Raw genomic sequence first — 15,962 nt, 5'->3', positions numbered from 1 at the left:
TCCCTCAGTAATAAACACACAGCAGGACAGGAGACACAGTGAGAGAGAGAGGAGATCACAGAGGATCCCTCAGTGATACACACAGCAGGACAGGAGACACAGTAAGAGAGAGGAGATCACAGAGAGTCCCTCAGTAATAAACACACAGCAGGACAGGAGACACAGGGAGAGAGAGGAGATCACAGAGACTCCCTCAGTCATAAACACACACAGCAGGACAGGAGACACAGTGAGATAGAGAGAGGATATCACAGAGGATCCCTCAGTAATGAACACACACAGCAGGACAGGAGACACAGTGAGAGAGAGGAGATCACAGAGACTCCCTCAGTAATAAACACACAGCAGGACAGGAGACACAGTGAGAGAGAGAGAGGAGAATGGAACCACGATGTGTCTGGTTACAATACCTTGGTAATGAAAGCTGAACACGCCGGGATTGGCTGGTTGAAAACTCTGATAGTGGATCCGCACCTGATTGGTGGAGCTGCGGATCACCTGACCCTCACTCATCAGGGTCTCATTGGCCAAGAGCTCCTGCCCCGCCCCTCCCAGACCCACGATGGTCAACGACTCATCCTTGGAGAGATTCAACTTCCTCACCTGAGGGAAAGGGAAGGGTGGGGGAGTCAGTACAGACACCGCGCCGGGAGGAGGAGAGGTCTAGAGAGGCTGAGGACTGCACCGACCTGAATTTCTACTCCGTACCCCATGTAGACAGTGAGGGTGTACACACAGTCCAGGCTGTGATACAGGCCGGAGGAGGAGAGGGCTTCTGGAGAATCAACCACACCCTCCATGTCAGAGAGATCTGCACTGCACATGACTGCAGAGAGAGAGAGGGGTTCATACACACACTGACTGGACACTCCAGTACATTAACACTGCACTGAGAGAGAGAGAGGGGTTAATACAGACACACTGACTGGACACTCCAGTACATGAACACTGCACTGAGAGAGAGAGGGGTTCATACAGACACACTGACTGGACACTCCAGTACATTAACACTGCACTGAGAGAGAGAGGGGTTAATACACACACACTGACTGGACACTCCAGTACATTAACACTGCACTGAGAGAGAGAGGGGTTCATACACACACACTGACTGGACACTCCAGTACATTAACACTGCACTGAGAGAGAGGGGGGTTAATACAGACACACTGACTGGACACTCCAGTACATGAACACTGCACTGAGAGAGAGAGGGGTTAATACACACACACTGACTGGACACTCCAGTACATTAACACTGCACTGAGAGAGAGAGGGGTTAATACACACACACTGACTGGACACTCCAGTACATTAACACTGCACTGAGAGAGAGAGGGGTTCATACACACACTGACTGGACACTCCAGTACATTAACACTGCACTGAGAGAGAGAGGGGTTAATACAGACACACTGACTGGACACTCCAGTACATGAACACTGCACTGAGAGAGAGAGGGGTTAATACACACACACTGACTGGACACTCCAGTACATTAACACTGCACTGAGAGAGAGAGGGGTTCATACACACACTGACTGGACACTCCAGTACATTAACACTGCACTGAGAGAGAGAGGGGTTCATACAGACACACTGACTGGACACTCCAGTACATTAACACTGCACTGAGAGAGAGAGGGGTTAATACAGACACACTGACTGGACACTCCAGTACATTAACACTGCACTGAGAGAGAGAGGGGTTAATACAGACACACTGACTGGACACTCCAGTACATTAACACTGCACTGAGAGAGAGAGAGGGGTTCATACACACACACTGACTGGACACTCCAGTACATTAACACTGCACTGAGAGAGAGAGAGAGGGGTTCATACACACACTGACTGGACACTCCAGTACATTAACACTGCACTGAGAGAGAGAGGGGTTAATACACACACTGACTGGACACTCCAGTACATTAACACTGCACTGAGAGAGAGAGGGGTTCATACAGACACACTGACTGGACACTCCAGTACATTAACACTGCACTGAGAGAGAGAGGGGTTAATACAGACATACTGACTGGACACTCCAGTACATGAACACTGCACTGAGAGAGAGAGGGGTTCATACAGACACACTGACTGGACACTCCAGTACATGAACACTGCACTGAGAGAGAGAGGGGTTCATACACACACTGACTGGACACTCCAGTACATTAACACTGTACTGAGAGAGAGAGGGGTTCATACACACACACTGACTGGACACTCCAGTACATTAACACTGCACTGAGAGAGAGAGGGGTTCATACACACACACTGACTGGACACTCCAGTACATTAACACTGCACTGAGAGAGAGAGGGGTTAATACACACACTGACTGGACACTCCAGTACATTAACACTGCACTGAGAGAGAGAGGGGTTCATACAGACACACTGACTGGACACTCCAGTACATTAACACTGCACTGAGAGAGAGAGGGGTTAATACACACACACTGACTGGACACTCCAGTACATTAACACTGCACTGAGAGAGAGAGGGGTTAATACAGACACACTGACTGGACACTCCAGTACATGAACACTGCACTGAGAGAGAGAGGGGTTAATACAGACACACTGACTGGACACTCCAGTACATTAACACTGCACTGAGAGAGAGAGAGGGGTTAATACAGACACACTGACTGGACACTCCAGTACATTAGCACTGCACTGAGAGAGAGAGGGGTTAATACACACACTGACTGGACACTCCAGTACATTAACACTGCCCTGAGAGAGAGAGGGGTTCATACAGACACACTGACTGGACACTCCAGTACATGAACACTGCACTGAGAGAGAGAGGGGTTCATACAGACACTGACTGGACACTCCAGTACATTAACACTGCACTGAGAGAGAGAGGGGTTAATACAGACACACTGACTGGACACTCCAGTACATTAAAACTGCACTGAGAGAGAGGGGTTAATACAGACACACTGACTGGACACTCCAGTACATTAACACTGCACTGAGAGAGAGAGGGGTTAATACACACACACTGACTGGACACTCCAGTACATTAACACTGCACTGAGAGAGAGAGGGGTTCATACAGACACACTGACTGGACACTCCAGTACATTAACACTGCACTGAGAGAGAGAGGGGTTAATACAGACACACTGTAGGACCCCCCTACTGTAAGGAGCTCTGAGTGGGGTGTCCAGAAAAGCGCTGTATAAGTGTGAGGAATAATTATTGAATAATTTTTAGACAGCATCTTCCTGGTTACCTGGGGCGTGCACCGTGGTGACCGTCGTCGTGGTGATGAGCGTCGTCGTGGTTTCCTCCTCCTGGGGAGAGGAGGCCGTGGGCGCCGTGGCGACACCAGGCGAGGTCACAGCGGGGGCGGGCTGCAGGCGGCCGACGGGGGGCACAGCCTGCGTGGGGTTGGTCACCGTGCCTGGGGGAGGGAATGGTGAAGGGGTGAACAGGGAGTACTGATCCCACTGCAGAGACAGGAGACAGGAGACACAGACAGGAGACAGGAGGTCACCGTGCCTGGGGGAGGGAATGGTGAAGGGGTGAACAGGGAGTACTGATCCCGCTGCAGAGACAGGAGACAGGAGACACAGACAGGAGACAGGAGGTCACCATGCCTGGGGGAGGGAATGGTGAAGGGGTGAACAGGGAGTACTGATCCCACTGCAGAGACAGGAGACAGGAGACACAGACAGGAGACAGGAGGTCACCGTGCCTGGGGGAGGGAATGGTGAAGGGGTGAACAGGGAGTACTGATCCCGCTGCAGAGACAGGAGACAGGAGACACAGACAGGAGACAGGAGACAGGAGGTCACCGTGCCTGGGGGAGGGAATGGTGAAGGGGTGAACAGGGAGTACTGATCCCACTGCAGAGACAGGAGACAGGAGACACAGACAGGAGACAGGAGACAGGAGACAGGAGACAGGAGACAGGAGACAGGAGACACAGACAGGAGACAGGAGGTCACCGTGCCTGGGGGAGGGAATGGTGAAGGGGTGAACAGGGAGTACTGATCCCGCTGCAGAGACAGGAGACACAGACAGGAGACAGGAGACAGGAGACAGGAGACAGGAGACAGGAGACAGGAGGTCACCGTGCCTGGGGGAGGGAATGGTGAAGGGGTGAACAGGGAGTACTGATCCCGCTGCAGAGACAGGAGACAGGAGACACAGACAGGAGACAGGAGACAGGAGGTCACCGTGCCTGGGGGAGGGAATGGTGAAGGGGTGAACAGGGAGTCCTGATCCCACTGCAGAGACAGGAGACAGGAGACAGGAGACAGGAGACAGGAGGTCACCGTGCCTGGGGGAGGGAATGGTGAAGGGGTGAACAGGGAGTACTGATCCCACTGCAGAGACAGGAGACAGGAGACAGGAGACACAGACAGGAGACAGGAGACAGGAGGTCACCGTGCCTGGGGGAGGGAATGGTGAAGGGGTGAACAGGGAGTCCTGATCCCACTGCAGAGACAGGAGACAGGAGACAGGAGACAGGAGACAGGAGGTCACCGTGCCTGGGGGAGGGAATGGTGAAGGGGTGAACAGGGAGTACTGATCCCGCTGCAGAGACAGGAGACAGGAGACACAGACAGGAGACAGGAGACAGGAGGTCACCGTGCCTGGGGGAGGGAATGGTGAAGGGGTGAACAGGGAGTACTGATCCCACTGCAGAGACAGGAGACAGGAGACAGGAGACAGGAGACAGGAGACAGGAGGTCACCGTGCCTGGGGGAGGGAATGGTGAAGGGGTGAACAGGGAGTACTGATCCCACTGCAGAGACAGGAGACAGGAGACACAGACAGGAGACAGGAGGTCACCGTGCCTGGGGGAGGGAATGGTGAAGGGGTGAACAGGGAGTACTGATCCCACTGCAGAGACAGGAGACAGGAGACAGGAGACAGGAGACAGGAGACAGGAGACAGTAGACAGGAGACAGGAGACACAGACAGGAGACAGGAGGTCACCGTGCCTGGGGGAGGGAATGGTGAAGGGGTGAACAGGGAGTACTGATCCCGCTGCAGAGACAGGAGACAGGAGACACAGACAGGAGACAGGAGACAGGAGGTCACCGTGCCTGGGGGAGGGAATGGTGAAGGGGTGAACAGGGAGTACTGATCCCACTGCAGAGACAGGAGACAGGAGACACAGACAGGAGACAGGAGACAGGAGGTCACCGTGCCTGGGGGAGGGAATGGTGAAGGGGTGAACAGGGAGTACTGATCCCGCTGCAGAGACAGGAGACAGGAGACACAGACAGGAGACAGGAGGTCACCGTGCCTGGGGGAGGGAATGGTGAAGGGGTGAACAGGGAGTACTGATCCCACTGCAGAGACAGGAGACAGGAGACAGGAGACAGGAGGTCACCGTGCCTGGGGGAGGGAATGGTGAAGGGGTGAACAGGGAGTACTGATCCCACTGCAGAGACAGGAGACAGGAGACACAGACAGGAGACAGGAGACAGGAGGTCACCGTGCCTGGGGGAGGGAATGGTGAAGGGGTGAACAGGGAGCACTGATCCCACTGCAGAGACAGGAGACAGGAGACACAGACAGGAGACAGGAGACAGGAGACAGGAGACAGGAGACAGGAGACAGGAGACAGGAGACAGGAGACACAGACACAGACACAGACACAGACACAGACACAGACACAGACACAGACACAGACACAGACACAGACACAGATGGAGACTTGAGAGAGGAGACGGGAGACACAGACAGTGATCTCACCAGTGTGGACAGGCTCCTGCCCCAGGTACTCCTTGCTCAGCAGGGCAGCGTGGACGAGCTCGCCGAGGGGAGGCTCGGGGGACGCTGGGATAGCGCCGGGGCCCGGGGAGGACTGCGGCTGGGGCCCGGAGGTCGTGTGGAGGTCATCACCTTTGACCTGCTGGGCGACCTCTTCGGGGGACAAGGGCAGAGCTGAGAGTGAGAGAGACAGAGACGAGAGGGACAGAACTGAATGAGTCAATATTTCGTTTAATAATTAATGTACACACACTGTACACACACTGTACACACACTCGACACACACTTTACACATGCTGTACTCTCACTGTACACATACTTGACACAGGCTGTATAAAAAACTTTACTCAGACTTTAATCACAGTGTACACACACTTTACACACACTGTACACACACTGTACACACACTTAAAACACGCTGTACTCTCACTGTACTCACTGTACACACACTTTACTTACACTGTACACACACTTTACACATACTTTACACACACTTGACACAGGCTGTATAAAAACTTTACTCAGACTTTAATCACAGTGTACACACACTTTACTCTGACAGTACTCACACTTTCTAAACAGTTTAAACACTATATATACACTTTATACACTGGACACAAAGTTACACACACTAAACACACCCTCTATATACACTGTACAAAAAAATTACAAACATCACACACACTGGACACACGTTGCACACAATTTACACACACTATAAAAAAATTTTATACACATTGGACACAACTCCTTAAATGCAGTAGACACAAACTTTACATACAATTTACACACTGTACACAAACAGTACACGCACTGAAACATCTGCACACACTGCTCTCACGCAATCTTCATATACACATCTCACACACACACTGCTCTCACACACCCAGTATTCATACACTGATCACACACACACTGATCACACACACTGCTCTCTAACACAGTTCTCACACACAGTCTTCACACACACTGCTCTCGCAAACACACTGCTCACACACACACCCAGTATTCACACACTGATCACACACACGCTGCTCACACACACGCTGCTCTCTAACACACACACACACTGCTCACACACACACACACACTGCTCACACACACAAACACGCTGCTCACACACACACTGCTCTCTAACACACACACACACTGCTCTCTAACACACACACGCTGCTCACACACACACGCTGCTCACACACACACGCTGCTCACACACACTGCTCTCTAACACACACACACACTGCTCACACACACACTCACACACACACGCTGCTCACACACACACTGCACACACACACACTGCATACACACACACTCACACACACACACTCACACACACACACTGCTCTCTAACACACACACACACATGCTGCTCACACACACACACACATGCTGCTCACACACACACACAGCTCATACACACACACACAGCTCATACACACACACACAGCTCATACACACACACACACACACACTGCTCTTGCACACTGGACGCCTCTCCTGTTCCTCACCTGAGACCCACTGGGTCAGAACCAGCATCAGAGTCACTACAGCAGCTGCAGGACTCATATCGGAGCTGAGCTGAGCCACGATCAAGGGGAATCTGTGGGCAACCTGAACACAGACAGGACACATCAGGAACCCCAACTCCTACTGTACCCCAGACCTGTCTGTGTGTCTCCCCAGGCCTGTCTGTGTGTCTCCCCACACCACTGCTGCCCAGACCTGTCTGTGTGTCTCCCCAGACCTGTCTGTGTGTCTCCCCACACCACTGCTGCCCAGACCTGTCTGTGTGTCTCCCCACACCTGTCTGTGTGTCTCCCCAGACCTGTCTGTGTGTCTCCCCACACCACTGCTCCCCAGACCTGTCTGTGTGTCTCCCCAGACCTGTCTGTGTGTCTCCCCACACCACTGCTGCCCAGACCTGTCTGTGTGTCTCCCCAGACCTGTCTGTGTGTCTCCCCACACCACTGCTCCCCAGACCTGTCTGTGTGTCTCCCCAGACCTGTCTGTGTGTCTCCCCACACCACTGCTGCCCAGACCTGTCTGTGTGTCTCCCCAGACCTGTCTGTGTGTCTCCCCACACTACTGCTCCCCAGACCTGTCTGTGTGTCTCCCCAGACCTGTCTGTGTGTCTCCCCGCACCACTGCTCCCCAGACCTGTCTGTGTCTCCCCACACCTGCTCCCCAGACCTGTCTGTGTGTCTCCCCAGACCTGTCTGTGTGTCTCCCCACACCACTGCTGCCCAGACCTGTCTGTGTGTCTCCCCAGACCTGTCTGTGTGTCTCCCCACACCACTGCTGCCCAGACCTGTCTGTGTGTCTCCCCAGACCTGTCTGTGTGTCTCCCCACACCACTGCTCCCCAGACCTGTCTGTGTGTCTCCCCAGACCTGTCTGTGTGTCTCCCCGCACCACTGCTCCCCAGACCTGTCTGTGTGTCTCCCCACACCTGTCTGTGTCTCCCCAGACCTGTCTGTGTGTCTCCCCAGACCTGTCTGTGTGTCTCCCCGCACCACTGCTCCCCAGACCTGTCTGTGTGTCTCCCCAGACCTGTCTGTGTGTCTCTCCACACCACTGCTCCCCAGACCTGTCTGTGTGTCTCCCCAGACCTGTCTGTGTGTCTCCCTACACCTGTCTGTGTGTCTCCCCACACGACTGCTCCCCAGACCTGTCTGTGTGTCTCCCCACACCTGTCTGTGTCTCCCCAGACCTGTCTGTGTGTCTCCCCACACCACTGCTGCCCAGACCTGTCTGTGTGTCTCCCCAGACCTGTCTGTGTGTCTCCCCACACGACTGCTCCCCAGACCTGTCTGTGTGTCTCCCCAGACCTGTCTGTGTGTCTCCCTACACCTGTCTGTGTGTCTCCCCACACGACTGCTCCCCAGACCTGTCTGTGTGTCTCCCCAGACCTGTCTGTGTGTCTCCCCACACCACTGCTGCCCAGACCTGTCTGTGTGTCTCCCCAGACCTGTCTGTGTGTCTCCCCACACGACTGCTCCCCAGACCTGTCTGTGTGTCTCCCCACACCTGCTCCCCAGACCTGTCTGTGTGTCTCCCCAGACCTGTCTGTGTGTCTCCCCACACCACTGCTCCCCAGACCTGTCTGTGTGTCTCCCCAGACCTGTCTGTGTGTCTCCCCACACTACTGCTCCCCAGACCTGTCTGTGTGTCTCCCCACAACACTGCTCCCCAGACCTGTCTGTGTGTCTCCCCACAACACTGCTCCCCAGACCTGTCTGTGTGTCTCCCCAGACCTGTCTGTGTGTCTCCCCGCACCACTGCTCCCCAGACCTGTCTGTGTGTCTCCCCAGACCTGTCTGTGTGTCTCCCCACACTACTGCTCCCCAGACCTGTCTGTGTGTCTCCCCAGACCTGTCTGTGTGTCTCCCCACACTACTGCTCCCCAGACCTGTCTGTGTGTCTCCCCAGACCTGTCTGTGTGTCTCCCCGTACCACTGCTCCCCAGACCTGTCTGTGTGTCTCCCCACACCTGCTCCCCAGACCTGTCTGTGTGTCTCCCCAGACCTGTCTGTGTGTCTCCCCACACCACTGCTGCCCAGACCTGTCTGTGTGTCTCCCCAGACCTGTCTGTGTGTCTCCCCACACCACTGCTGCCCAGACCTGTCTGTGTGTCTCCCCAGACCTGTCTGTGTGTCTCCCCACACCACTGCTCCCCAGACCTGTCTGTGTGTCTCCCCAGACCTGTCTGTGTGTCTCCCCGCACCACTGCTCCCCAGACCTGTCTGTGTGTCTCCCCACACCTGTCTGTGTCTCCCCAGACCTGTCTGTGTGTCTCCCCAGACCTGTCTGTGTGTCTCCCCGCACCACTGCTCCCCAGACCTGTCTGTGTGTCTCCCCAGACCTGTCTGTGTGTCTCTCCACACCACTGCTCCCCAGACCTGTCTGTGTGTCTCCCCAGACCTGTCTGTGTGTCTCCCTACACCTGTCTGTGTGTCTCCCCACACGACTGCTCCCCAGACCTGTCTGTGTGTCTCCCCACACCTGTCTGTGTCTCCCCAGACCTGTCTGTGTGTCTCCCCACACCACTGCTGCCCAGACCTGTCTGTGTGTCTCCCCAGACCTGTCTGTGTGTCTCCCCACACGACTGCTCCCCAGACCTGTCTGTGTGTCTCCCCAGACCTGTCTGTGTGTCTCCCTACACCTGTCTGTGTGTCTCCCCACACGACTGCTCCCCAGACCTGTCTGTGTGTCTCCCCAGACCTGTCTGTGTGTCTCCCCACACCACTGCTGCCCAGACCTGTCTGTGTGTCTCCCCAGACCTGTCTGTGTGTCTCCCCACACGACTGCTCCCCAGACCTGTCTGTGTGTCTCCCCACACCTGCTCCCCAGACCTGTCTGTGTGTCTCCCCAGACCTGTCTGTGTGTCTCCCCAGACCTGTCTGTGTGTCTCCCCACACCACTGCTCCCCAGACCTGTCTGTGTGTCTCCCCAGACCTGTCTGTGTGTCTCCCCACACTACTGCTCCCCAGACCTGTCTGTGTGTCTCCCCACAACACTGCTCCCCAGACCTGTCTGTGTGTCTCCCCACAACACTGCTCCCCAGACCTGTCTGTGTGTCTCCCCAGACCTGTCTGTGTGTCTCCCCGCACCACTGCTCCCCAGACCTGTCTGTGTGTCTCCCCAGACCTGTCTGTGTGTCTCCCCACACTACTGCTCCCCAGACCTGTCTGTGTGTCTCCCCAGACCTGTCTGTGTGTCTCCCCACACTACTGCTCCCCAGACCTGTCTGTGTGTCTCCCCAGACCTGTCTGTGTGTCTCCCCAGACCTGCTCCCCAGACCTGTCTGTGTGTCTCCCCAGACCTGCTCCCCAGACCTGTCTGTGTGTCTCCCCAGACCTGTCTGTGTGTCTCCCCAGACCTGCTCCCCAGACCTGTCTGTGTGTCTCCCCAGACCTGTCTGTGTGTCTCCCCAGACCTGCTCCCCAGACCTGTCTGTGTGTCTCCCCAGACCTGTCTGTGTGTCTCCCCGCACCACTGCTGCCCAGACCTGTCTGTGTGTCTCCCCAGACCTGTCTGTGTGTCTCCCCACACGACTGCTGCCCAGACCTGTCTGTGTGTCTCCCCAGACCTGTCTGTGTGTCTCCCCGCACCACTGCTCCCCAGACCTGTCTGTGTGTCTCTCCAGACCTGTCTGTGTGTCTCCCCACACGACTGCTGCCCAGACCTGTCTGTGTGTCTCCCCACACCACTGCTCCCCAGACCTGTCTGTGTGTCTCCCCAGACCTGTCTGTGTGTCTCCCCGCACCACTGCTCCCCAGACCTGTCTGTGTGTCTCCCCAGACCTGTCTGTGTGTCTCCCCACACCACTGCTCCCCAGACCTGTCTGTGTGTCTCCCCAGACCTGTCTGTGTGTCTCCCCACACCACTGCTGCCCAGACCTGTGTGTCTCCCCAGACCTGTCTGTGTGTCTCCCCAGACCTGTCTGTGTGTCTCCCCGCACCACTGCTCCCCAGACCTGTCTGTGTGTCTCCCCAGACCTGTCTGTGTGTCTCCCCGCACCACTGCTCCCCAGACCTGTCTGTGTGTCTCCCCACACCTGTCTGTGTCTCCCCAGACCTGTCTGTGTGTCTCCCCAGACCTGTCTGTGTGTCTCCCCGCACCACTGCTCCCCAGACCTGTCTGTGTGTCTCCCCAGACCTGTCTGTGTGTCTCCCCACAACACTGCTGCCCAGACCTGTCTGTGTGTCTCCCCAGACCACTGCTCCCCACACCTGTCTGTGTCTCCCCAGACCTGTCTGTGTGTCTCCCCACACCTGTCTGTGTGTCTCCCCAGACCTGTCTGTGTGTCTCCCCACACCTGTCTGTGTGTCTCCCCACACCTGTCTGTGTGTCTCCCCACACCTGTCTGTGTGTCTCCCCGCACCACTGCTGCCCAGACCTGTCTGTGTGTCTCCCCAGACCTGTCTGTGTGTCTCCCCACACTACTGCTCCCCAGACCTGTCTGTGTGTCTCCCCAGACCTGTCTGTGTGTCTCCCCAGACCTGCTCCCCAGACCTGTCTGTGTGTCTCCCCAGACCTGCTCCCCAGACCTGTCTGTGTGTCTCCCCAGACCTGTCTGTGTGTCTCCCCAGACCTGCTCCCCAGACCTGTCTGTGTGTCTCCCCAGACCTGTCTGTGTGTCTCCCCAGACCTGCTCCCCAGACCTGTCTGTGTGTCTCCCCAGACCTGTCTGTGTGTCTCCCCGCACCACTGCTGCCCAGACCTGTCTGTGTGTCTCCCCAGACCTGTCTGTGTGTCTCCCCACACGACTGCTCCCCAGACCTGTCTGTGTGTCTCCCCAGACCTGTCTGTGTGTCTCCCCAGACCTGTCTGTGTGTCTCCCCACACGACTGCTCCCCAGACCTGTCTGTGTGTCTCTCCACACCTGTCTGTGTGTCTCCCCACTACTGCTCCCCAGACCTGTCTGTGTGTCTCCCCAGACCTGTCTGTGTGTCTCCCCACACCACTGCTGCCCAGACCTGTCTGTGTGTCTCCCCAGACCTGTCTGTGTGTCTCCCCACACGACTGCTCCCCAGACCTGTCTGTGTGTCTCCCCAGACCTGTCTGTGTGTCTCCCCACACCACTGCTGCCCAGACCTGTCTGTGTGTCTCCCCAGACCTGTCTGTGTGTCTCCCCACACCACTGCTCCTCAGACCTGTCTGTGTGTCTCCCCAGACCTGTCTGTGTGTCTCCCCACACCACTGCTCCTCAGACCTGTCTGTGTGTCTCCCCACACCTGTCTGTGTCTCCCCAGACCTGTCTGTGTGTCTCCCCAGACCTGTCTGTGTGTCTCCCCGCACCACTGCTCCCCAGACCTGTCTGTGTGTCTCCCCACACCACTGCTCCTCAGACCTGTCTGTGTGTCTCCCCACACCTGTCTGTGTCTCCCCAGACCTGTCTGTGTGTCTCCCCAGACCTGTCTGTGTGTCTCCCCACACCACTGCTCCTCAGACCTGTCTGTGTGTCTCCCCAGACCTGTCTGTGTGTCTCCCCACACCACTGCTCCTCAGACCTGTCTGTGTGTCTCCCCACACCACTGCTCCCAACACCTGTCTATGACAGGCAGGTGGACATACAGACAGACAGGTGGACAGATAGATGAACACACAGGCAGGTGGAGAGACAGACATGATTGACAGGTGGACAGATAGATGAAGAGACAGACAGGTGGACAGACATGATTGACAGGTGGACAGATAGATGAAGAGACAGACAGGTGGACAGATAGATAGGTGAAGAGACAGACAGGTGGACAGATAGATGAAGAGACAGACAGGTGGTCAGACAGATTGGAGATATCTTGTCTCCCACGTCTGTGACTACCTCTGCTTCTGAGAGCAGGCCCTAATGACAATACCTGTCTGTCTCTCTGTGAGTAATAATAATAATAATTCCTTACACTTATATAGTGCTTTTCTGGAGACTCCCCTCAAAGCGCTTTACAGGTAATGGGGATCCCCTCCACCACCACCAATGTGCAGCCCCACCTGGATGATGCGACGGCAGCCATAGTGCGCCAGAACGCTCACCACACACCAGCTCTCAGTGGGGAGGAGAGCAGAGTAATGAAGCCAATTCATAGAAGGGGATTATTAGGAGGCCATGATTGGTAAGGGCCAATGGGAAATTTGTCCAGGACACCGGGGTTACACCCCTACTCTTTTCGAGAGACGCCCTGCGATTTTTAATGACCACAGAGAGTCAGGACCTCGGTTTTACGTCTCATCTGAAGGACGGCGCCTGTTTACAGTATAGTGTCCCCGTCACTATACTGGGGCATTAGGACCCACACAGACCGTGAGGTGAGCGCCCCCTGCTGGCCCCACTAACACCTCTTCCAGCAGCAACCTTAGTTTTTCCCAGGAGTCTCCCCTCCAGGTACTGACCAGGCTCACACCTGCTGAGCTCCAGGGGTCTGCCAGTTGTGAGTTGCAGGGTGATATGGCTGCTGGTGTATCTGTGTGCTGTGTGTCTGTGTGTGTGTATATCTGTGCGTGTCAATGTGTGTATCTGTGCTGTGTGTGTATCAGTGTGTCAGTGTGTGTATCTGTGTGTGTGATTCAGTGTGTCAGTGTGTGTATTTATGTGTTGTGTGCCAGTGTGTGTGTATGTGTGTGTATCTATGTGCTGTGTATGTGTCAGTGTGTGTGTATCTATGTGTGTATATCTATGTGTGTATCTATGTGCTGTGTGTGTGTCAGTGTGTGTATCTATGTGCTGTGTGTCAGTGTGTGTACACACACTGTACTGTGTGCTGTGTGTGTATGTCAGTGTGTGAATCTATGTGCTGTGTATGTGTGTATCTATATGCTGTGTATGTGTGTGTCAGTGTGTGTATCTATGTGCTGTGTGTGTGTGTCAGTGTGTGAATCTATGTGCTGTGTGTGTGTGTGTGTGTCAGTGTGTGAATCTATGTGCTGTGTGTGTGTGTGTCAGTGTGTGAATCTATGTGCTGTGTGTGTGTGTGTGTCAGTGTGTGAATCTATGTGCTGTGTGTATGTGTGTGTCAGTGTGTGTATCTATGTGCTGTGTGTGTGTGTCAGTGTGTGAATCTATGTGCTGTGTGTATGTGTGTGTCAGTGTGTGAATCTATGTGCTGTGTATGTGTGTGTCAGTGTGTGAATCTATGTGCTGTGTGTGTGTGTGTGTCAGTGTGTGAATCTATGTGCTGTGTGTATGTGTGTGTCAGTGTGTGAATCTATGTGCTGTGTGTGTGTGTGTCAGTGTGTGAATCTATGTGCTGTGTGTGTGTCAGTGTGTGTACCTATGTGCTGTGTGTGTGTGTGTCGGTGTGTACAGTATATCTATGTGCTGTGTGTGTGTGTCAGTGTGTGTGTGTCAGTGTGTGTATCTATGTGCTGTGTGTGTGTCAGTGTGTGTATCTATGGCCTGTGTGTGTGTGTGTCTGTCAGTGTTTGTATCTATATCTGTGAGTGTGTCAGTGTGTGTATCTATGTGCTGTGTGTGTGTGTGTGTGTGTGTGTGTGTCGGTGTGTGTATCTATATCTGTGTGTGTGACAGTGTGTGTTTCTATGTGCTGTGTGTGTGTGTCAGTGTGTGTATCTCTATCTGTGTGTGTGTCAGTGTGTGTATCTATGTGCTGTGTGTGTGTCAGTGTGTGTATCTATGTGCTGTGTGTGTATCTATGTGCTGTGTGTGTGTCAGTGTGTGTATCTATGTGCTGTGTGTGTGTGTGTCAGTGTGTGTATCTATGTGCTGTGTGTGTGTGTGTCAGTGTGTGTATCTATGTGCTGTGTATGTGTGTGTCAGTGTGTGTATCTATGTGCTGTGTGTGTATCTATGTGCTGTGTGTGTGTGTGTCAGTGTGTATATCTATGTGCTGTGTGTGTGTGTGTGTCAGTGTGTGTATCTATGTGCTATGTGTGTGTGTGTCAGTGTGTGTATCTATGTGCTGTGTGTATGTGTGTGTCAGTGTGTGTATCTATGTGCTGTGTGTGTATCTATGTGCTGTGTGTGTGTGTGTCAGTGTGTGTATCTATGTGCTGTGTGTGTGTGTGTCAGTGTGTGTATCTATGTGCTGTGTGTGTGTGTGTGTCAGTGTGTGTATCTATGTGCTGTGTGTGTGTGTCAGTGTGTGTATCTATGTGCTGTGTGTGTGTGTGTGTCAGTGTGTGTATCTATGTGCTGTGTGTGTGTGTGTCAGTGTGTGTATCTATGTGCTGTGTGTATGTGTGTGTCAGTGTGTGTATCTATGTGCTGTGTGTGTATCTATGTGCTGTGTGTGTGTACCAGTGGGTCTCTCTTTCTCCTCTCGGCTCTGCTCTGTTGTTTCCCGGGAATCTCCGATCCCACAGCAGCAGAATTCATTCCCATTGTTGAAATGGTCGTCTGTTCTGGAGGAGGAGGATGGAGGTGAGGGTGAGGATGGTGACTCACCTGCGCTCTGCTACTCTTCCTCCGGACACGCCGCTCAGACACGCACCCGCCTCGTCCACCCGTGGAAAAAAAACAGCCCTCTCTCTCCCCCTCTCTCTCCTCCCGGCCCTGCGTGTTTTTCTTCCGCGCGGTTCTCTGCGAGTCTCCCGCGGCAGGCGGTCGCGCTCGGCGGCCGGACCCGAGGCCCTGGGGCGGTGGATGCGGTCGGTGCTGGCTCGGGTACCGGTGCCGGTCCGAGCTCTGGTCGTCTCCGACAGCAGCGCTGAGTCTCACTCGCTTGTGCGGCGGCGCTGCGCGGCTCTGTCTCCCTC

General features: G+C 54.6%; 1 protein-coding gene across 3 annotated transcripts in view; it reads right to left on the bottom strand.

Moving 5' to 3' along the window:
• The window catches only part of sez6l2 (seizure related 6 homolog (mouse)-like 2), a 44,941-nt gene extending 28,979 nt beyond the window's left edge, over positions 1-15,962 (bottom strand). For all 3 annotated transcript variants that reach the window (XM_088637323.1, XM_088637325.1, XM_088637324.1), the window contains exons 1-6: positions 15,652-15,962; positions 7,263-7,365; positions 5,734-5,925; positions 3,254-3,424; positions 690-826; positions 411-603 (exon numbers count right to left, since the gene is read on the bottom strand). In XM_088637323.1, the coding sequence (XP_088493449.1) occupies positions 411-603; positions 690-826; positions 3,254-3,424; positions 5,734-5,925; positions 7,263-7,320 (751 nt within the window). In that variant the 5' untranslated portion in view covers positions 7,321-7,365; positions 15,652-15,962. The remainder of the gene's footprint in view (positions 1-410; positions 604-689; positions 827-3,253; positions 3,425-5,733; positions 5,926-7,262; positions 7,366-15,651) is intronic.

The sequence above is a fragment of the Lepisosteus platostomus genome, chromosome 6, assembly GCF_059453375.1.
Source record: "Lepisosteus platostomus isolate fLepPlt1 chromosome 6, fLepPlt1.hap1, whole genome shotgun sequence".
Classification (NCBI taxonomy): domain Eukaryota; kingdom Metazoa; phylum Chordata; class Actinopteri; order Semionotiformes; family Lepisosteidae; genus Lepisosteus; species Lepisosteus platostomus.
Note: the sequence above shows the minus strand (reverse complement) of the source record. Positions and strands in the feature narration are given on the sequence as shown.